At 37.5% G+C, this 23,780-nt stretch overlaps 1 protein-coding gene across 1 annotated transcript; it reads right to left on the bottom strand.

Moving 5' to 3' along the window:
• Positions 1-523: 523 nt before the first annotated feature.
• On the bottom strand, positions 524-23,407 carry LOC131161834 (ubiquitin carboxyl-terminal hydrolase 16). Its single transcript, XM_058117814.1, has 11 exons — positions 22,570-23,407; positions 20,383-21,661; positions 20,210-20,298; positions 18,564-18,649; positions 15,035-15,197; positions 14,807-14,927; positions 14,479-14,636; positions 2,689-2,773; positions 2,379-2,591; positions 1,570-1,631; positions 524-1,388 (listed from the first exon to the last, which is right to left on the bottom strand). Exons 1-11 carry the CDS (start codon positions 22,845-22,847, stop codon positions 677-679), a joined length of 3,246 nt encoding a protein of 1,081 aa, XP_057973797.1. The 5' UTR covers positions 22,848-23,407; the 3' UTR covers positions 524-676.
• Positions 23,408-23,780: the final 373 nt, after the last annotated feature.

Genomic DNA, 23,780 nt, shown 5'->3' with positions numbered 1-23,780 from the left:
GCCCCTGTGAGGTAAGTCTCCAACTCTTTGAGCATAGGCAGGCATTGCAGGCAAGCTGGATGACCTTAGAAACTCACCTACCACTCAAGCAAAATGTAGAAAGAGGCTCATATGCCCAACGCCAATACATTGTTTTGAAATAAAACATGTTGGCATTTAATTTTTTGTTCGGATCAACTTAGAATCCTCAAAACTCCTTTAAAATCTTTATTTTGCCAAATTTCTCATAGAGGTTTGCCGAGATCACTTCCCTGCCACTCAATTCAAGCTCTAGGATACGACTACTTGATGCATATAATCACTGGGTTGCATGAAGTACCTATTATGAAAGATTGGCTTCGTTTAACCCCTCCACCAGTTTGACATTACCCAAGGAAACCCTCCCTCTGGCATCATAGACTATAACAGTAAGGTAGGAATAGCTGTTTTCAGTTTTGAGCTTTCTCTGTTCGTTTTCCCTGGCACTAGAAACTGCTGAGAATATTTCCGGCAACAGATCCATTTATAGGGCCGGCCAAAAAAATTCACAAAATGGACATGGCCTGATTTCATTAAACATAAGACTACAACAATAGTACATTACATACAACACCTCCCAACGCCTCATTGCAAACTCTTTATTTTCCCATTCTACCTTGAAAATTTAAAAAAAAAAAAAAAATTATAATAAGATTTTTCAACCTGGTCTGTCCCTGGTTGATCCTCTAAAAGATGAACCCAATTTCATGTTGACAGGGTTAAGCCGACCTAAACTCTCATTGTCAGTCTCCCTACTACTACTATTAGAACTACTACTACTAACAAACTTCCTGGACTGTTTGGACGTGTTCAGCTTGCCAATCCCACTCATTCTTCCCCAAAAACCATTACCTTCTGCAGCAGAATGTGCATTATCAGTTTGAGATGCACTTGTCTCAGGAGAACCAAATGCATACTGGTCCAAGTCGGCATGAAGTGAGTGCCTCGAGTAAGGAGATGAGCAAGAGGAAGAGGATGAGGACGAAATGTCAGAATCTAATGAATTATTGTTGTTTCTGTAAGGACTGTTCCATCCATGTCCCAGGTCACCAAATATGTAATCAGAAAAGTCATCAGTGCTTGTAGAATCCCTAGTGCTATCGGTACTGCAAGAACCTTCATCTGAACCGCTGATTAGGGAAGAATTATCACTTGATGAGTCTGTGTCAAAAAACCTCCGGATACTTGAGTCACCCAAATACATACAACCAGCACCAGCTGGACCATGAGTAGGAACCCAAGTGGGATGCCTTGTAGGTGGGACAAAGCCAAACTTGGATGAAGCATCCTTGGCCTGGTGTGGGATCTTAACTTTTGCATCACGAGATATCACTCCATTCCTTATTGATCTTGGAGCCCGTGGTGAACACCTATAAATGATTGCATTAGCTAAAATGCTACAAATAAGAGGACCGAAGATCAAATGAAATATCAACACAACCATCATCCCCTTGCCCCCACCCCACCACCACCACCACACCTTAAAAAAAGTGAACTGCACACAGATGTAGACAAAAACACACAGAGGACGAAAAATCCGACATCTATTACCTTGCATAAAGAAGCATGTAAGCTGCTTTTGTTAAGACCCTTTCACGATCCACAGCTTTTACCTAACAAACATTCCAGCAACTTGTCAAAAGCTTTGAGATGGTTATAGTAATTTTAATTTCAACAGCAAAAAGCACAACTCCATAGCATAGATACATGCACAGGTGCTCATGTACGGAGAGAGAGGGAGAGTGTGTGGGAGGGATCTAGCAAATTTTCCAACTGTACAACTCTAAAGGCATTTGATGGAGGTTTCAGTACATCATGGGTGTGATAAATTATACTCCAGGTCTAAAATACCAGCCCAAGCTATATGTTTAACCACACATCGATATCCCACAACTCCATGGTCAGTTCTAAAATTTTCTCTTCCAGTTTAGCAATTGCAAATTGAAGACAATATGCAAATGGTCTCGAATACATAGCCAAATTCATCCAAAAAATGACCAGGATGGGACACAGCTCAGTAGGCACCCCTCAGACCAATAGGAGAAACTTCTCCAAATGTTACTATGGCAGAGCAATGTGCTACTATAAGGAAATAAATTCTGCAACCCAAAATCCTTAACAAATATATATATATATATATATATAGTTTTAAAATAGAACAAGAAAAGCATTCTGTCCAAAGGATGACAACACAGTTCCCTAGAGAGCTCTATTACCAAATGAACCAATAGATTCCCAGAATAAAGCAGTGATAACTAAACCAAGAATGTGCAAATTTTGGGGCACGGAAGGGCAGATGGGGTGTAAAGTTTTCAAAGGAAACATGCTTAGAAAATTGCAAAGCGATGGTGAAAACATACAGTGCTGTCATCAATCTTGAACCACTTGTTCTGGATATTCTTAATATAGCATACGTAGTGACCAGAAAATGCAGCATTCATAACATCCAGATGAACCACAACACCATAAAGGCTGTATATGGGGGTTTTGTCACTTGTCCCGCTCATATATGGGGCCAAGTCAAGAATCTCCGGGAACCGAATCGACTTATTGAGCTTCCCAAATTTACCTGACTGTAATAGCATGCAGAGTGAGTCAAGCAATAAGAATTTGAAAATAACATGAAAGTACAGAAGTCATCCTAAAATCATCTTTGATTTAAATGATTACCTGAAAGCGCTTTAAAGCAATTGTAAGGACATTAGGAGCCTCCAAAACTGTCAACTTCTTCTTGGCCTTTTCATAAGATTTACATCTGATAAAAATAATTCAAGCCACAACATGAATGCAATATTTCAAATACCAAGCCTTGAGAAAGTGAAGAGAGCTTAGGGATCGTTCGGAGCAACTTATAAAAAAGTACCTTTTTGAGAAAAGTACTTATCTAAAAAAGTACGTATATGAAGCTCCCATTTGAAACATTTTTAAAAAAAAATTACTTATTATGAGAAGTACTAAAATTAAATACTTGTGTCAATAAGTAGTGTTTGGTTTACACTTAAATAAGTACTTATTTCAAAAAGTAATTTTCCAAACTACTATTTTTTTTTTTTTTTGAGAAAATAAGTAATTTTGAAAAAATATTTTTTTTCTGAAAAAAGTACGTATTTGAAGAAAGTACTTATAATAAGTAATCCCATACTACTTTTATAGTAATCATAATTAGGCAAATTAAGGACACAAAGAAGTAGAAACAGCCATCCAAATGCTGCAAAGAAACCATACTGCCTCTCCATAAACCAAAAATACATGCTTAGGAAGCATGGAAAACAAAACGTGAGAACAAATGAGATTTGCAACCCCTCCTCCCTACAAAACAGAGGGAAACCCCTACCACACACACACACACACATATAAGCAAAGCAAAAGTGCACTAAATTTTTTAGTTCACATATATATAAAAAATTAAAATCAGAATACAATTTTTAATTATTTAATGATTGAATATAAGCAAAGCAAAAGTGCAACAGTTTGACAGAATAATATTTACATAACATAGCTCACATGATTACTTATAAGTAATCCACACATCCCATAAATCCTATGTATGTAGTCTCCTCCAACTTCTCTCCCATTTTCTCAATCTTCTCTGGCCCTCTTTTTGGTCATCATAGCCCTAGCCATTGGCCATCACCCCCAGAGCCCCTTGTCACAATTCCAATCCAGTCAGATAGTGAAAGGCAAAACCCCTGGCCCTCATGCCCTCACTCCCTCACTTTATAAAAACAAGAAAACAAAAAAGAGGGTATGCTTTAACTGCTATATCCATATAGCCATTTTATTTTATTGCAGCAACTAATCTTTGTAATCTCTGTAATTGTTTTCAATCTCAATAATTTCTTTAATTCTCTTGTAACTTAAGACTTGATCTGAATGGTCAAATTGGACAGATCAATGATATGAGGATACAAGGAGAACATGGATATAAAGATGAAAATGAGTCCAGCAGTATGATTTTAGACTTCACTACCATATGATCTTATCAAAAGGAATAAGTGCTACTTTTAAGAGGAGAGACAAAAATGAAGAGAGTTCGGTAATATGATCAACTTCACTGTCATATGATCTTAAATGAAAGTGCATCTTTAAGAGGAAAGACAAACAATTAATAACCATGAAGAGTGGACAAAAAAAGAGAAATAAGTTCTTTCTTATCTAGGAGGGTAGATCATTGATCATGTAAAGATTGTAAATTTAATTGGATGAAAGTTTAACTAGGCAACATAGTATTGGTGTTAGATATATGCATTAAAAAATGGAATCAATGTAGGAGCACTAGGTGATGGAATTTAATGGGTAAAGAGAGTTGGTGTTGTGATGAAGGTGTACAGAAAGTAGTTTAAGACAAAAAAGAAGTGGTTTAAGGCATGGCAAAAATGTAAAACATGAAAATTTTTTAAAAGTATAAAGAGGCAAGAAAATATGCATAAAAAGCTTGGGTAAAGGATATTTCAACTTGCTAAAGCTAGAGAAAGAAAGAGCAAAGACTTGGGTAATATCAAATATATATAAAATAAGGAGGATGGTGTTTTAGTTAAGGGAGAAAAGAAAAAAGAAAGATGCAAACCTATTCTAATGAGCTATTTAATGAAACCAAGAAGGCTTAAACTTAGATTGATAAATGAGAAAAAGGCTAAAAATTTGAAATTTATCAACAAAACTAGAGTCAATGAAGTTAGGTATGCATTAAAGAAGATAAAAAATGGAAAAGCCACAGGACTTTATTATTTCACAATTGAAATTTGGAAATACTTATATGTTAACAGATTAATATGGTTAATCAATTCATTTAACAAAATTTTAAGAACTTTGAAAATGTCATATGAATGGAGGAAAATCATTTAATACCCATGTATAAAAATAAAAGAGATCAAAATTGTAATAATTATCATTGAATTAAACTCATGAGTCATACAATGGAACTTGGGGAATGGATACTTCAATAAAGACTAAGATTTCAAGGCAAGGGTTTCAAAAAATCAATTTGGTCTTGTCATCAGGAGATCAACTGCGGAAGCTAAGTATCTATTAAGAAGATCAATGGAAATTTAAGAAAAAGAATACGGACTCACGCATGATTTAATTGACCTAGAAAAGAAAGCCTATGATAGGGTGGGAGGGTTCAAGAAAAAAGGATAAAATAGTAGGTATGTATATGTCATTAAGGATATGTAAGATAGAATAATGACTAGAGTTACGACTACAACTGAATAACATAAGGAATTTCCAAATTTCCAATCACAACTGGTGTGCATCAAGGGTCTCCTTTGAGTCATTATCATTTCGTATACTAATGAATGAACTTACTAGAAAAATCCAAGAGATTCCATGGTGTATGTTGCCAGCAAATGAGTCACAAAACAAGAGGTGGAATAGAAATAAGTTAGAATTATGGAGAAAAGCTTTAAAACTTAAAGGTTTAAAAGATAGAAATAATACAAAACATGGAAAATGTAATTTCATTAATTTTTGGAGGAATATTAAAGAAAAGATAAATTTTGCTGGTCAAGAAGTTATCACCAACCAAACAATAAACCTGTTGACAGACAGACATATTAGTAGCCCTCCTACTCACTTTTGCTCTCGCTCGCTCCACTTGTTTTCTTTTGTTTTGATCTACTACTGGAAAAGTTGGGATAGGGGGTTTTGTTCATTGGAGAAGGAAACTCAGAATCACAGTCAATGGATTAGAATTACTTTATCAGCTACAAGATGGTATGTGTGTGTTTGCCTTTGCTTTTTGAAATCAAAGAAAGTCACTCATTACAGGAAGTTCAGCTAGGTAAAATTTTACTGGTGATTAAAGCAAATAAGAAGGGCAATATTTAGGAGTAGGGTCTAGGATGAACAGCAAGATCTATGAGATCTTTATTCCATGAGGTCAGGAAGGGGAGAGTTGGGGGGGTTTTGTCCAAAACTGCAGGCAATTGTGGACAATTCATATGGCCCAATTATTGGGAAATAAGCCAGGAACTTTTAAGGGAGATTTGGCCCATTTACAATTCATTGGGTTCTTAAGGGAGCTTTCAAGGGTCGTCGAGATCTCTAATGCACAAGATATTTTGGGGGACCAAAATGGCACATTCTCTACACAGGCCCATGTTCCAGGGACCCAATATACAAGAGAAGAGGATGTACAGTTTCATACACCTCAAGCCCAACAGTTATTTCAGCAGATTGGGAGTGGTGACTGGTGAGGCTTGTGATACAGTGGGCTTCAAAAAGGAGGGGAATAGCAGGTCTAGTGTTAGGTCAAATCAGAAGGCAGATGAGACACAGCTTCATAGCACATCCTCTTTGTGAGAGGGCTTTGTGCGACTGGCAGTGTAGATCTTCAACTAGTGGGAGAGAGTTAAAGAGAGGAATTTTTTGGAATCTGACAAGCCTTCCAGAGGGATTTCTATGGAGGATGAATGTCAATGAGCACATGGGAGGTGCTCATCAGGCTGGGGAATCGAGATAGTTAGAGTTCTAGTAATAACAAGGTGGGATTGTATGAGAGATGAAATCTTGGATTACAGGGAAGTCTGCATTACCACAAGTTTATACTCACATGGCACAGAAGAGCATGGGAAAAATGGACTTGTCATCAAAGAGCCTACAACAGGATCAAAAATAGATCTATGAAAGAAGGTTAGTGAGAAAAATTCTATTGAAAAGATGAAATAGAGTGATGTTTCAAACGAAGAGAATGAGCTGGATGGTGATTTTGATTATGATGGAGGGCTACTTACGAGGTCCGTGAACAACTTGGGTTTGAATCAGTGTTAAGTGTTTTGATGTATTGGGCGATTTTTTCTTTAAGCCTCCATCACTGTTGGAGGCCAAAGATGGAGTTCCTAGTTTAGAGACGGATGGAATAGGCAAGGGAAGAGACGAGTTTGAGCAGGCTTACCCTGCTCTGCGTTCAAGTTTTCAACATTTTCTGGAAAAAATGGGTCTGCAATTAGCTAATTCAAAGGGAAAGGAAGTCCCTTGGGTGGTGGTAGATGTAAGGCTAAGAAAGGACCATGAGAATTGGAAAATTTGCAGTGCTCTATTAACTATGATGAAAGGGATTAAAAGAGGTCTCTTTCAACAGTGCTAGTTAGGTTTTTGGTCCATTTTGGTTGTCTTTCTTTGTTTTTAGCTTCTTTTTTTTTCCTCTTTTTTTTTTTTTTTGAGCCATTCAGTTTAAAATTTGTATTCTCTCTCTTCATAAATCTTCTTTTTTATCTTTAAAAATAAAATAAAAGGAAAGAAATTATTAGCAACAAAAGATTTCAATGCCTAAATGGCTGAATCTATTATGGAGGAATATGAAGAAGATATAATGCAGAATTAAAGTGGGATGGATAAAATGGAGAAATGCTTTGGGCATGTTGTGCTATCATAGAATACCCTTCAAATTAACAACAAAAGACATTGACCTCCCCTGAGGTTTGGCAAAAAGACTAAAACCTTCCCTAAGGTTTCAAAAAAGCCACAAACCTCCCCTGAGGTTTCAAAAATGTTACAGACCTCCCCTGAGGATTGCCAAAGACAAATCTCCTCTCGAAAAACTTGCCTTCTTGCAAAATACAAGGGGAGGTCCCCAGAATTCTAGAAGCCTCAAGGAGATCCTCGGAATTTTAGAAACCTTACGAGAGATCACTGTCCTTTTGCCAAACCTTAGGGGATCATCAGTGTCTACTACCCTAAAATTAAAAGGAAAGTTCCGTAGGCAATAATAAGACAAGCCATGTTAAATTCAAAGTCGACTCTAAAATTAAGGATTTTATTAGGTAGATGGTTCTTAATAGAGTCAACCCCAACAACCTTTTACATAGTTGGAGGTCTTCTAAGGCTTTGTTTCCATGAGTGTGTACTTCTTGTTTTGATAGTTAAGAATCTGCCACTCATATTTTTCTACATTGTTCTTTCTCTTGATGGGTTTTGGAAGTTGTTTGGTTTCTTTGGAGACTTGGAATTCCCAGGAATCGGTAGAGGATTTATTTGAAATTTCTTTTATAGGTTTTCAGAGAGGTATAGATGCCTCAACTTTACCATGGATTTTTATTCTCTTATCTTTACAAGGAAGAAGATGATGTGTTCTCTGCTCTAGGATGGGATTCATTATTTGGCTTCGCTTTGGGCTCTTGCAGCTCGTAGTTTTAAAAGGGTGTGTTTTTCAAATTTGCAACAAGACTAGCTAGTTATGCTATTTTGGTTGTAATTTAATTTTTCTTCTTTTTCTTATTTTCTTCAAAGGAGGATTTCTTATGATCCTTCTTGTATATTCTTTCACCTTATCTCTTCTTTTTCTATCAATAAATGAATAAGATCAGCTATGCTATACAGAATAGAATGTTGGGCAGCAAAGAAACACATCCAAAAAGTAAAATTTGCCAAAACAAGAATGCAAAGGTGGATGAGATATATAACTCTAAAAGATATATTAAGGAATGAACACATTTGTGGTAAGTTAAATGTAACATTTGTAAAAGGTAAGATACAGGAACGGTGGTTTGGACAACCAAATAATATGCACAAGTGAGAAGGAGCGAGCCAATTAATATAAATCATAATAGGAGGGGGTGGGGCATATCTAGAATAAATTGGACTGAGATATTGAATATAAATTCGACAGCCCTCCCATTGTCAAAGATTGTGAGAATGTTAAGGTGGACAAGTGACACAATTCTAAAACAAAATTTAGGAATGAGCACATTTGTGATAAGCTAGGCATAGCACTTGTAGAAGATAAGATCATGGCGGTTAATATGATTTGTGTTAATTGTTATTTGGTCATTTAGCATTATGAGTATGTGTTACAGTTATGTTAGTAACCGTGAGTTAGTAAGGGTATTATGGTCATTAAATAGAGGGAGAGACCTATCATTGAGGTTAGGTCTTCTATTTCTATTTTCTACCCAATTATTCAATATGGTATCAGAGCCAAGTTCAACCAAAACACTAAGCTAAAACAAAAACCAAACCCTAAACCAATTCCTAAACCTCAAACCTACTGCTGTAGGAAGGATAATCTGCAGCACCAAGAACCAAAAGCAAAGTCCAGAAGCCGCCGGAAAATATTGTATTCGCTGGGAAAATCCTGAGCGCTGCTGTCCTTTCAGAAACATAAAGAAACGCGTTATATTTTGCAAAAATAACCACATAGCCACCCTCAAAACCAGCCGATCTTCTTCCCTGTCAAATTTCACAGCCGGAGAGTGCCCCACATGCCGCCATATGACGGCTGGAAGCCAGCAGCTCAGACTCCACACACTGGCGCATGAGAATTTTTTGAGCAAGATTTCTGCTCCCATTTTCCCCAGAATGTTCTAAATACCACCATACATCATAATATGTTGTTTGTCACGTATTTTGTTCAAAAAATTTGACTTTTTCTGTTCACTCAGAGCACTGTGTTAATGATTGTTTGTTACTGTTAAAGCTGTGTGCTGGTTTGTTGGGGCTGTGTATTAAGTTTTCCTTTTTTTTTTGAGGGGCTGTGGAAGCCTTATGCTGGTTGGGTTGTGACTTATACATGGTGGGTCACCTTGTTTGTGGTTGCTCCAATTGTTCCGATGCCATGCATTGGTTTCTTGGGGCTGTTTCTAAGTTTCTAGGTGCTGTGGCACCCTCGGGTTGATTTATTTGTGACTCATTCATGGTGGGTCAACTTGTTCATGGTTGTTCCAATTGTTCCAACAATTAATCTTGTTATTGGTCTAAGTTAGTGAATGTTGGGATGGAGTTTGCAAATCCCAAAAAGGTATGGTTCAATTGTTAGTCACTTTTTTGAGTGAACTGCATACTGTGATTATACCAGAGAAGTAATTAAGGTTTCTACAGTATCAATTGTCTCAACAAGCGTTTTATCACACTGCATCTTTTGCCCAGAAAGGTAATCCTACAATCTATATGTCATTTGGTGCATCTCTGCTAATCCTTGGATTATCGATTCTGCTACCAACTGATCATATGACAAGTGCAACCAACTTCTTTTCGACCCTCCAAGTATCCTCAAAATCTACCTCAAGTTACCCTTGTTGATGGGTCCACTACTATAGTTATGGGGATACGAACAGAAAATCTTACTCCATCTTTTTTTCTTCTATTTTATACATTCATAAATCCCCTTTCAATTTCATGTTAGAAAGATTACAGAATCACTAAATTGTTTTGTAACCTTCTTTCCTAATTTTGTGGTTATTCAAGATCTAAAGAAGAGGAAGACAATTGGCACGAGACACTTTACTACTTTGAGTCACTCTCTCTTCCCATTGCCTACATAGCCACTTACACCTCTTCAAATCCGTTGTCACCTTGGTCATCCATCCTTGGAGAAGTTGCAACAGGAGCTAGTAGCCTAGTTCCTACTTCGATTTCTGTGTCTATTCTTGAGTGTGTCTTATCAATTGGGAAAACATAACCGTTTTCCCTTTGCTTCCTAGGTCAGCCAACAGGTCGCTAGTCCTTTCATGTTAGTCCATTTTGACATTTGGGGTCCTAGTCATGTCATGTTGAAGTTGGGGTTTCAATACTTTGTTACACTTGTAGATGACAACTCTAGGATGACTTGGCTGTATTTAATGAAAGATCGTTTTGAGTTGTTTAATATCTTTTGTGTCTTACATTCTCAAATAACAATTTGATATGCAATTAGAATACTTCATAGTGATAATGTTGAATACTTCCCAATTTTCTAACTACATGATTAATTCTGGTATGATCCATCAATCCTCTTGTGCCCACACTCCACAACAAAATGGAGTTGCAGAGCAGAAAAACAGACATATTCTTGAAGTCACTCGTACCCTACTATATCAAATGAATGTCCTCAAAGTTTTTTGGAGTGATGTCATGCTCATAGCTTGGTCCCTCATCAATACCATCCTCTGTCCTTGGTGGTAAAATCCCACAATCAGTTAACTTCCCGAAGGCTCCTTTGTTATCCCTTCCTCCATGTATATTTCGGCTATGTCCTTTGTATCAGTTAACTCCAAGAACGGATATTGGATCCTCGTACTATCAAATGTATTTTCTGGGGTATTCCTATACTCACAAAGGATATCAATATTATCCTCACCTTACATCGATTATTTGTCTCTACTAGTGTCACCTTTTTCGTGTCTACACCATACTACTCTAATTCCTTGAATTCAGTTGACCTTGTTGCGTCCCTTCTTTTGCCTTGCCTTCCATATCCAAACCTATTATCTATGCCCAATCCTCCTCCAGCTTCTACTTATGTGTCTCTAGTTCCCTCATCAAATTATCTTATTTCCCATGATTTTGATTCTCCTATAGCTGTTTGGAATGGTAAACACACTTGTACCCAACATCCAATCTCTAATTTTTCTTGTTATGATTTCTTGTCACCCTTGTATTACTATTTTGTTAGTACTCTATCTTCTGCTACTCTTCCAAAATATATTTCTAAAGCCCTATCCCATACTAGGCGGAGGACTACCGTGGTTGAAGAGATGTGCTGCATGATAATGATACTTGGAATTTGGTACCTCTTCCTCCTAACTAGTCTATGATTGGTTGTCGTTGGGTGTACGATGCGAAAGTCAATCCTAATGGTTCTATGGCTCGTTTGAAGGTTTTTTTTATCGCTAAGGGATATTCAAGTGTATAGTTTGGATTATTTAGACACATTCTCTTCAATCTCTAAACTTGCCTCAGAACACTTGTTCATCTTCTTAGGCATTACTTACCATTGGCCTTTACATCAATTAGATGTGAAGAATGCTTTCCTACATCGTAGTCTTCAAAAGGAGACCTATATGAGGCAAACACCTAGGTTTGTTGCTCAAGGGGAGTCAAACCTAGTGTGTTGGCTTAAGAAATCATTTATGGATTAAAAATTTAAAACAATCTCCCAAAGCATGGTTTTACCGATTTAGTGTCGTAGTACTTGAGTTTGGCCTCCAATGGTGCGCACTAGATCACTCTGTATTTTATTTGTCACTCCATCCAATAGAATTTTGCAACTGTGTAAAGTTGAATTGTGGATGACAGACATTGTGGTGGCTGGTGACAGTGATCAAGGCATCCAAGACCTAAATTTTTTCCTACAGAGTAAGTTTCAAACCAAGGACTTAAGACCATTTAAGTACTTCTTGGGTATAGAAATATCGAGATCTTGTACAAGAAGCATCTTATCACTAAGGAAGTATGTTCTTGATCTTTTAGATAAGGCTAAGTTGTTGGTATCCAAACCTGTTGATACACCCATGGATCCCAATAGTTAGTGCCAAATATGGGTCATTTGTTGCCTAAAGATACCGGAGACTTGTTATAAAGTTGAATTATCTCGCAGTCACTCAACCAGATATATCTTTTGCATCAAGTATTGTGAGCTAGTTTCTTGATAACCTGAGAAAAAGTCACTAGGATGCAATAATTCGCATTTCAAGATATCTCAAAGGTACACTAGGGAAAGGTATTTTCTATTAGGATTAGGATCACACTCTTATTCAAGGATATACAAATGCAGACTGAGTTGGGTCGCCTTCCAACCAAAGATCCACAACCAGGTACTGAATCTTTGTTGGTAGTAATTTGGTTTCTTAGAAGAGTAAGAAACAAACTATGGTGGCCATTGGCCAAGTGAAGTGCTCAGTTAAAGTATAAGGCTATGGTTCACTAAATGTGAACATGTTTAGTTGAAGAACATGTTGGAAGAACTAGGTTTTTCACATTCTCACTTGATAAAGTTGATGTGTGATAATCGAGCTACTATTCATATTGTCTCCAACCTAGTCTTCCATGAGTGAACAAAAGCACATTGAAGAAGATTGCCACTTTGTCAGTAGAAACTTGTGCAAAAGCTCATTACAACCACTCATGTGAAGTACGATTTTCAGCTTGCTGACTTGTCCACTAAAGCCTTGGGAAGTGCTTCTGTGAAATTCATTTGTAACAAGCTAGGAGTATATGATTTCATATATATGATCCAGCTTATGGGGGAGTGTAAATGGTTATATGGTCATTTAGCAATATTTGTGTGTTAAGAGTCATGTTAGTCTGTATTACGGTCATTGGTATTGTACTGGCATATATTATAAATAGAGGGAGAGACCTATCATCATAGTAGTCAAACGCACACCTGAGGCATGCCTAGGAACGAGGTGCAATGGGGCGACAAGGCTAGTGCCTCATCAAGGTTGAGGCGAGCCAGCCTTCAAGAGGTGCAGCTAGGCGCACTGAAGCGCACTGAGGCTCCTGGCAAGTTATAGACTAAATTGCATTAAGCCACTAAGTTGACATTATATAATATGTAGTTAATTATGTAGTTTAATGCAAGCTTATAATTAATATATAACATTTTTCACTGAATTTAGCTGCTGTTTTGTTTGGAAATACAGTATACAAGCTATACATTTTTCTGAAATATATTATTATACATTGCTATAGGTATGCATTTATGTTTTGGTATTGAATATTTTGGCATTTTAAATTCTAAAATTACTATTGATGTGTTCATATATCAATTACCCACCAAAAAGGCATTGTACACAATTTTAATAATTATGCGCCTCACCTTCATGAGGCGCGCGCCTTCACCTCACCCCTTTTGCCTTTGACTACTATGCCTATCATTAAGGTTAGGTCTTTCATTTTACCCACTTATTCAACAATTTGGACAGCCAGATAATATATAGTGAGAAAAAGGGAGCTACTTAATGTTAATGGTAGTAGGAAGGGATGAGGAAGACCTAGAATAGCTTGGACAGATAATATAGATTTGGCAGTCCTCTAATTGTCAGAGATATTGCCCTACATCATGGCGGAAGAGGATTCATGTAACAAACCCCACCTAGTGCGACGTAAGGCTTCGTTGTTGTCATTGTGATGGTGCTGTATTACCAAGCCTGAGTTGCACAATATTGGAGAAATCTTTATTGAATTTATTTAATTGATACTACTACAGCCTTTTAGTTTTACTCTTTTTTTCAGTTATTTGTATATGCCCCATATATATTACTCAAATCAACCACAACTAAACTAACATTTATGCATTCATTTCAGTCAGTTTTGGAGGCTATTGGTTTGGCTTTGTTTTCTAAATATTCAAACTTCAAACTGGCTAAGTTTGTCTGGTACTTTGATAGGAAAAATTCCCTTTACATCAGTTTTCAAACATACTATGAACTTATTGATAGGAAAGTAGCTTCTAAGAACCCATATTATGTTAAATATGAAAAATAAGAAAACATAATCAGTTCCACAATTTTGTAAATTAAAAAGCAAAACAACAATTTGAACCATGATTAATTTCCTGAAGTGTAAGGGAAAAAATAGCTAGTACATTGCAAATAAAACTTAGTCACCAAAACTTAATTCAATTCATACAATATGGTAAACATTTAAACAAACTATAAAATAATTGAACATAAATAATTATTTAAAAATGCAGTATATGATTGTGACAACAAAATCAAAAGATGCTCTCAACGGATTTAAGAAATTGAAAACACAACTAACCTGCTACATTTGTACTTGTTATCTCCATCCAGAATCTCAGTACCCGTAAATTGTCGAAGAGCTTCTTCCAAGCTCCCTATGTCCCCTTCTATTTCTACAGTAAGATCCATCATCCTTTCATGCCGCTCAGATCTACCATGACATTTCATGCATTTTATCTGCAAACAGAAGCATCAAATTTATAGACATGATTAATATTTTGGTATGAGAATCTTCAAAGATTGCAAGATAAGTTGAAATAATTATCAACATTAAAAAAAAAATAGTAAAATAGCCCAGTTATATTAAACTCTGAAAATTAATCATCATTCAAAGACCATTTAAGTACCTTTGATCGAAGGTAGCCGCCAAATGTCAGGCCTGGAAGACTTGTTTCTTCTTCCAAAGACCCTGATGCATTTATCCCAGCTTCCTTGAGGCAAACAGATTGCATCGTATCAATAACATACCTGCCAATTACAGTCATTAACTTACACAACACAATCATAAAGATCAAAAAGGCAAGAAAATGAATAAACTTATTTGATTTGACTCCAAAAAATATGAGTCAGCTCACCTCAGAAATTCATGGGCATCTTCTTCCCTTCCATTGCCAAGATGACAACCAGTTTTTCCAATTTGGGATAGTATCCCTATAGGAGACAGTGGTGATCTCCCTTCCTTTGCCTTAAGAACCAATTTTTCAAACTCACAGGTGAAACACCACTGTCTCTTTACACCTGATATTGTTTTTGAAAGAAAAAGAAGAAAATTCATCATTTTAAAATAAAGTAGAAAATGAAAAAGAAACTTCTATCAAAATAAAACAGCCTTCCAATCTTGTTGAAGATCTGAAAGGGGGGCACCACTTAAAAACAGCCTGCTGCAAAGGACCAGAGAGAAGACAAGCACTGAATCCTTGCCTTACAGGGTACTTTAGCTTTCCAGATAGCGTGAAGAAAAGACAAGGAATTATAAGTTCTTGTCCAATGCCAAAAGAAAGGATTTACAAAAAGAGACTCCTGAAGAATCCAAATCCAATAACCCCCTCTCTCCCAATTGAGAGATGACATCTCCCTCCAACAAAAAAAAAAAAAGTCCTACACATCCCTATCATTTAGAGATCTACTAAAAATGGAAATCCCAAGAAGTAATAGACCATTCGAAGTAATAAAGGAAGCAATGGCATCATTATGCACTAGGGAGATGTGATATTACTGAGGAAAAGAGACGAAAAGTGCAAAATTACCCACCCAAGTGTCTTCCCAAACAAGAATCCAAGACCAATTGCCCACAATATATCTAACATAGAAGCGAGCAAGGAATAGATCTCAGCAATACACTTCCAAGGACTCTCAGCCAGAACATCTTAATCAAAAATTAGCACCTGTAAACCTAGTTTACTTTTTATAACCACGCCAAAAGGGAGGTCTCCTCAATGAGAAACCTCCATAATGATACGCACAATAAGGCAATTTTTTACACACCAATTTTCCAAGACCCAAACAAACCCCCCCCCCCTTTCCACCTTTGACCTACACACAAACTCCCAAGTAACTAAATGATCCCTCTTTTTCCCTAGCCCCAACCAAAAAAAATCTCTCATTACTTTTTCATTTTTACAAGCAACCCCTACTCAAATACTAAAAGTAGAAAAATAGTGTTTTTAGTGGCCGAAAAAAAAAATCAAACAATAAAGGGGGATACTAGAAAGGCAAAAGCCTGAATGAGGACAATACAAACACCTAGATAAAACAAAGCCCTCTTCAACACACCCAAACACATAAACACCCTCTCCACCACTGGAACCCAAAACCAAATAGATCTAGAATATCCCCAAAAGGAACCCCAAAATAATTCAAGGGCCGCACTAAAATGCCACACTCAGCTAATGAGGCAAACTCCAAAGCTCTAATAGAACTAAGATTAATAGTTGCAAATTCACTCAATTTATTTTTAAACCAAAAGCCTTCTCAAGAAGTTGGAGGATTGTAAGAACATTTAAAAAACACCTTCTATAAAATAGTATCATGTGTAAACTCAAAATGAAACACAACTAGCCCCTCGGTACCCATCCCAATCCCTCTCACAAAATATGTATCCACCACGACATCAATCAATCTACTCAAAAGTATAAACAACAAACAAACAAAACTAAAGATAATGGATTCCTTTGCCTAACACCTCTCACCGCCCTAAACCATTCCTTAGGTTCTCCATTGACAATGAATAAAAATGCATTTGGCAAACACCCCCCTCATCCAACCAAGCCACTTCTCCTCAAAACCTTTTTCTAGCAAACATTTTATCCAAGAAATTCTCACTAACCCAACCATAAGCCTTTTCAAAATCCAATTTAAATAAGACACCCTTCTCTTTCCACCAACAAACATCCTCAACTACTACATTTTCTACTAGAATTGCATACACAATCAATCTCCACATAACAAAAGCACTTTGAGCCTGCGATATAGCATCCCCCCATCCCTCGACTCAATCTATCTGCTAGCACTTTCGTAACAATTTTGTACAAACTAGTAATCAGCAACCTTTATAGACCAATCCTTCTTAGGCACCAAAGGGATGAGGATAGAATTAATGCTTTTGCGTGACTCCACTAGAGTGAAACTCTTTAAAAATCTTCAACAAATCAGTCCTAACCATGTCCAAACAAACTTGAAAGAAACCCTCAGTAAATCTATACAGCTTGGGACCTTTTCCTTTTCCATCTCAAACACTAAAACCCTAACTTCATTCTCCTCAAAAGGCCTTTCCAACCATTTCACCTGGTCACTAGCAAAGGGGCTCCACTACAAACCCTCTTTAGGCCTACCTTTATCCTCTTTAAATAGATTGGAAAAGAATTCTGTAATGCAATCAACCAAGGATCAGATGTAATTACTACTACCACCAACTCCAATTCCACCGAATTTCTTCTCATCTTACCATCTGCCAACCTATGAAAGAATTTTGGTTTACAATCACACTCTCTAACCCATTGAAAGTTAGTCTTTTGTCTCCAACTCACTTTCCTAGGTAACAATGGTAACACCTCGTCTAACTCATTTTTCAACAACCACCACTTTCCACACTTTACTCCACTATACCTCCTCCCTGTTTCCTATCCAATAGGTCAACTTCAATATCAACAAAAATATGTTAGCATTCTTAATCCCCTATTATTTCCAAAACTTCAACATTCCACTTTTTCAATATACATTTTAAATGTTATGAGTTTTTTTTCATGAACTTAAAACCCTCCCAACCTCTTAAGACACCTCACTCCACTATACCTCCTCCCTATTTCCTATCCAATAGGTCAACGTCAATATCACCAAAAATATGTTAGCATTCTTAATCCTATTATTTCAAAAACTTCAACATTCCACTTTTTCAATATACATTTTAAATGTTTTGAGTTTTTTTTCATGAACGTAAAACCCTCCCAACCTCTTAAGACACCTCACTCCAATCATCCTTAACCAAAGAATGAAATGACTTATGGTCCATCCATATATTTGTGAACCTAAAAGGAGTCGGGCCCTGCTTAACCTTCCTAGACCAACCATATAGAGAAGTGATTCAACACTGGTCTAGACAAATCACTTGAGAGAGGTTAGGAAAAGCATCTTCCCATTGACTAGAAAACAATAATCTATCTAAGCGAGTTGCAACTGATCTCTCTTCACCCACAGACCAAGAAAAAACAGCACCATCCAAAGGAAGATCCCTCAACCCACACTCCCTAATAAACGTATCGAAACTCTGCACACTTGAGGTAAAACCTTCCTCCCCTTTTTTCTTCCTGGAAATTTCACAACATTCAAAAATCAACCTGGGAGAACAAAAACAAGAAACTGCATAAAACTCATCTCAAAAAGCACACCAAAGAGCATACCTAGAAATACCTAGAAGGACGATAGACTGAAGAAAACCACAACTGGCCCCTACCTCTAATTTCCAACAACACTGACAAAGAAAAGAAGCCTACAAGACCATAATTCTAAAGAGATGAAGGAACATTTACAAAATATAAAGTCATCAACATGCGATGCAAAATTTCAGGAGGAGATGAATGCACAATAGAGGTCATAACGGAAACGCACATGCTCTGGAATGCAGCCCCTGAAGAAGATATGCAGTGAGAGGCGGAGTAAATGCCAAGCACTGGAGCACAACATTTGCATAACAGCTGCAGAAAAAAAATTTAAAAAAAATGTTAAAAAGTTTTAAAGGGAAAAATAAAAAGAAAATGATATAAGAAAGAACACCAGGAAAACATAAGAGTGTTTCAGTTGTAAAAAATAGTTTCCAATTTCCATTTCCAGTATCCTAAATATATACAAAACCAGCACATTCTTTTCCAATTTTCCGAAACTTGTACAGGAAACTTAGAAAACATCTTTTTATTGTATTCCAATTTCTCCATGAACATGTTGGAAAACTAGAAAGTGAATTTGTGCTTCTTTAGAAGATTAGCAATGGAAGTTGAACATTATTTTCTATAATTAAAAAAGGTTCTAATGTTCATAATACCAAAAAAAAAAACAGAAATTCTTTTATTTAATCCCTCCAGGATCCCACAGGTGAGGGGGGAGGAGAGGAGGAAAGGGAAAAGTCATAATTCTCCGCTGTGAATTGTGTCAAGATTGGTGTTTATAAAAAGTTCACTTTTTCAACTTCTTGGTAGTCATTTAACCAAAAAAGGAAGATTTTTATAAATAAAGGCTTACCAAGCAGCATAAAAATATTAAGGGACATGCACCCATGAATGCAGACAGCATAAATATTCATGCACATGTGCAAGCACATAGACATGCATGCATGTATAAGCATCTACAATGTTTCAAATGTGTATACAGGACATCTCTTCTACGCCCAGCTCAACAGTACCTCTGCAGCATTCTGGCTCTAGTAAATAAATTTAACAAAAAATCATGCTAAACAAGCATATGTTTAAACTCTTTGTGAGTGTTTATGCAAAACACAGCGACATTAGGTTTTTCTTTCCAGATAAGAGAAAAATTTTATAAATAACCAGGGCAAAGTACAAAAAGTCTTGAGGGCAAGGTGTCCATATAAACAATGATTAACGACCAAAAAGATCTCAGAAGTGCTGCCCTCCAATCACTCTGAAGATCAGACAACAAAAGAAACCACAAGGCCCAAAAGGAAGCCAAGATTACCGCTCTATCCCATACATTACTAGATCAAATGTGCTTTTTTTTTCTCTTTGTTTGGGTGTTTTTTTCCCTCTATTTTTTTGGGGCCCAGAGGAGAGGACAGGTGTAACACATTCACTGTTCACACAAGATAACCAGAAACTAAACAGCACAATGAAGCATGTGAAAACTCCCTTTCTCTGCAAAAAAGAAAATCATGATATTATGGCATGTAAATCCAAGACTGATTTTAAATTACTACTTGCAAACAAAGAAGCATCTCAACCTATTGCTAATAAGCCATTAAGTCTAGACTAACATTAAGTTCACAAGTAAAAGACACAAAACTCAATGGGCACAAGCATTTAATTCTGAAAAAGAAAAATGCGACTGCATAATTCATTGTTCTCGTCTTGAATCAAAGCAGACACATCAGCCATTGCAAAAAAACAGATAGCAGAGGTCAAATTGCACAACCACCAAAAGATTTAATGAAAAACCCAACAGTGATACAATAACTCCGTAAAAACTACATGAAGCCTAGTGCTCATCGTCTATTTTTACCATAAGCAAGAATGACACTATACTACCTGTTCCCACAATTTGTAAGCCCGCACGGCTGCAGTTCAGCCCTCTTCCAATTATAGAGTTTAACAAATAGTTCATACGGAAAGAGCCCCTGTAAAAAACAAAAATACTGTTTTAACATAAACTGAACACATCCTACAAGGTTTGAGAAAACATAGCAAGATTCATGCATAACCTTGTCATTGTATCTTTTAGCAATCTCATTCGGACGGTGCTTTGACAATTTAGAGGGCCTGATCTGGTCAACAACTTTCAGCACAGATGTTTTCAAGCCATTAGTAGCATTCTGTGAATAACTTGAAACAAGACAAGCATGAACATCATCAACCTTTCCAGGCTTCTCTTCTGACAGTGAACTCCGCCCAGTGCTGGAAGATAAATGAGCATCAGAAGCACTAGTTGGAAAAAATCCAGCTTCTCTCGACTTCATTGCATGTGGAGTATGATTTGACCTCTTAGAGCTCGAAGTTGACAAGCCAGTGACCTCTGAAGCATCTGACATTGTAGAGTTTCCTCCAGAAATAGAAGATGAATGGGAACAAGATTCACAGGATAATACAGAACTAGATACTCTGGACTTTGATATATGGGAATCACTTACAGGATCTTCCATATGATTAGACATCTTTGAGCTCAAGAATGGTGAGCTCTTGGCCTTCGAAATATCCGTACTACTTTTTTCTGATAAAGCAATCCCATCACTCGGCTCCTTGACTATGGAAGTAGCACTGTGACGATCACATGATATAATAGGTTTGGCCTTGGAGCCATGTGAAGGCAAGGAAGGAATTTTATTTTCAGACAAGTTGAATGAGAACTTCAAGAAAGCTCCAGCTTCAGATGAATCCCCGTCTTTCTTTCCACTCATATTGGATTTGTCATCAAGGGCATCTTTGTACCTATTGGAGTCAAGAGTTGCCCCCCAAAAACCAGATGAGGCAGTAGAAGGCTCAACACCTGACCACCCATCAGAGCCATCAATGTTTGACTTTGAATCTAAAGAAGTCGTTCCACTTCGAGTCTCTCCGTCATTAGAACAGGTAATAGAAGTATAATTATCCATATTGTCAACCAAATTAGAGAACTCCGGCAATATTAGCTTAGTTGGACCTAGTTTGTCACTGTTGGAAGGAGTTTCAGGCATATCAGATGCAGTGGTAGCAGACTGAAGTCGATCCAATGTCTCTGGACAATTTGAACCACTACTCTCATTGACAGAAACATCAACAGAAGTAACACTAGAATCAGAAGACGACACAAATCCAGCTGAAAATGAGGTGCTGGAAGATTTCGAGATAGAATTTCCCCCTTCTCCATCTGCAAGAGGCTCAGCTTTAATATCACCATCCTGTCTGCACGGGGCTTCAGCAGAGTGAGTGGATTCAGACAGCACAGGTGGATGGCATTCTTTCTTGTGACCTTGTCTCCAGTGAACAATTTGACACTTACCAGAACTGAAACATTCAAATTTGGCATCAATAATGATTACTAAGTGAGCCACTATAAGATTTTTAACCCCCATTCCCCTTTCTAGAAAAAGCTTTAGTCATAAAAATAATGAACAATTCATACTAAGAAATTTGTTGTATTTATTCACAATACACTAGGTGAGAACATCCCCAACAATAGAAGCAGAAAAAGAAAGAAAAAAATTGCATAGCAATAACAACTTTCACAAATTCCATCTAAGTGTGGAAACAACTCATGGTAGAGCAGCATAATCTTTATTAGAAAGCCAGAAAGTTCTCTGAAATCTCTGCCTAGCAGCATAACTCATTGTGTCAACACATTGTCTTACTAATACAGTTCTTATATATGACAGTTCATTCAAGCACCTCCATATGTTCTCCACAGAGAGATCGTCAAGGCCTCTGTATTTTTAATACCATCACCGGCACAACAATCAATTAGCATATTAAATCGAGTTGGTCCCTGACATTGTGACACTGGAATTACAAAACGATCATATGCTTTTATAAATTGTTAGATCAGAATTTCTGCCCCAAGTTTTCCTTGGAGTAAAGCACACTAGCTTCGTGATCAACTGGAATCAGAATCATTGTAAGGAGTGACTGTACCCATGTCCTACCCCAGAAAGGCCTCTAATAGGCCCCCATTGTCCTTAGAAATAATTGATCCAGCAAGATGTTCTGTCAATTCCCCAGAAACTAAATTGCTTTAGAGGCCCAAAATCAACCAAAAATAGTTCAAGAACAGATTTCAACTTAAAAAAATGGGAAGACACCCCAGTAATTGAATATAATATCACGCAATCAATAGGAGAGAGCAAATTTTAATAAGGTCAAACAAAAACAGTTATGCCCAAATGAAGAATTCCAATCAATTATGTGGATTTCCGTACCAGTATCGAACTGCCTTGCACCGAGCGCAGCGCGTAGTGGTGGGGCAATAGCACACAGCGCACTGAAACTGCGGAGAGAAGGATACAGGAGCATAGCCAACGGTTGCCTCAAGCTCCGCCCTAGCTGCCTCCTCAGCGGCAAAAACCAAAAGCCGCTTGATCTCCTCCTTCCTGGCCACTGCGACCCGCCATTTATGCCTGACTACTAAGCCGATCACCGGGAAGAACAAGACCACCAGGACCACGCAGGAAAACCCTAGATCCCCGGCAACAAGCATTTATTTTACCCTCCACCCAATCCGCATACAGAGCTGCTAACAAACCCTAGCTCCCTAATCCGACCACACATGTACCCAGAAATTGGGAGAATGACGAAGAAGAAGAAGGAGGTGATTGCGCATGCACAGATCAAGAGATCACACGGCGTCGGAAAGACGATGATTGGCTCATAATGACGAGTTCGATCAACGGCCAGTGCGGCGTGGGGTGCTGATGGCGAAATAAACAAGAAAATAATCACAGCTGAAAGAAAAATGTCGCTTCAGCAAGCGAAAAGAGCAGAATCCGCACTCCAGGCTCTCGTGCTTTCAGGCCCCAATGAAATTTTCAGATCGAGATTTTAGGGTTTTTCAGATTAAAAAAAAAAAAGGTCGAGAGAGAGAGCGAGAGAGACGTGGAGATTGGAGAATATACATTTGGGAATTAATTCGTATATAAACGTGGATATTTCTATACTTCACAGAAATTAAAAATTGAATAATTCATCGCCGGGGAAAAGAATTTTGTTTTTGTGGGCATCGGGAAACGTGAATTCTTCAGTAATCAAATATTCGGACCGGAAGGACCACGTTCGGGTTCGGACCGATAAAAAACCGGTTGTTTCCTTTTTGTTTTTCTTTTTGTCCTTTTAGCGGTTCTTTCGCGGGGGTTGGCATTGGCTAGCTGAGGGGGCGCTGCGACGGGTACTGACTGGCTTGGACGGTTGCCTGGCGGTTCAGGTGGTGATTTGGCCGCACGTGAGGATTGGACGGTGGAGATTTGTTTCCGTGCGGGCGAGATTCCCCACCCCTGTTTCAATCTCTCTCTGTACACAAGTGGTATTGGGTGGCCCATTGGAGAAGTAATAAACGGATTCGCACGGACGAGGAACTTTAGTTGTTTAATTAATGCAACTAAATGATTTGACAGGGCCGTGTATTTCTATTTAAAAA

This window comes from Malania oleifera, chromosome 8 (genome assembly GCF_029873635.1).
Source record: "Malania oleifera isolate guangnan ecotype guangnan chromosome 8, ASM2987363v1, whole genome shotgun sequence".
Classification (NCBI taxonomy): domain Eukaryota; kingdom Viridiplantae; phylum Streptophyta; class Magnoliopsida; order Santalales; family Ximeniaceae; genus Malania; species Malania oleifera.
Note: the sequence above shows the minus strand (reverse complement) of the source record. Positions and strands in the feature narration are given on the sequence as shown.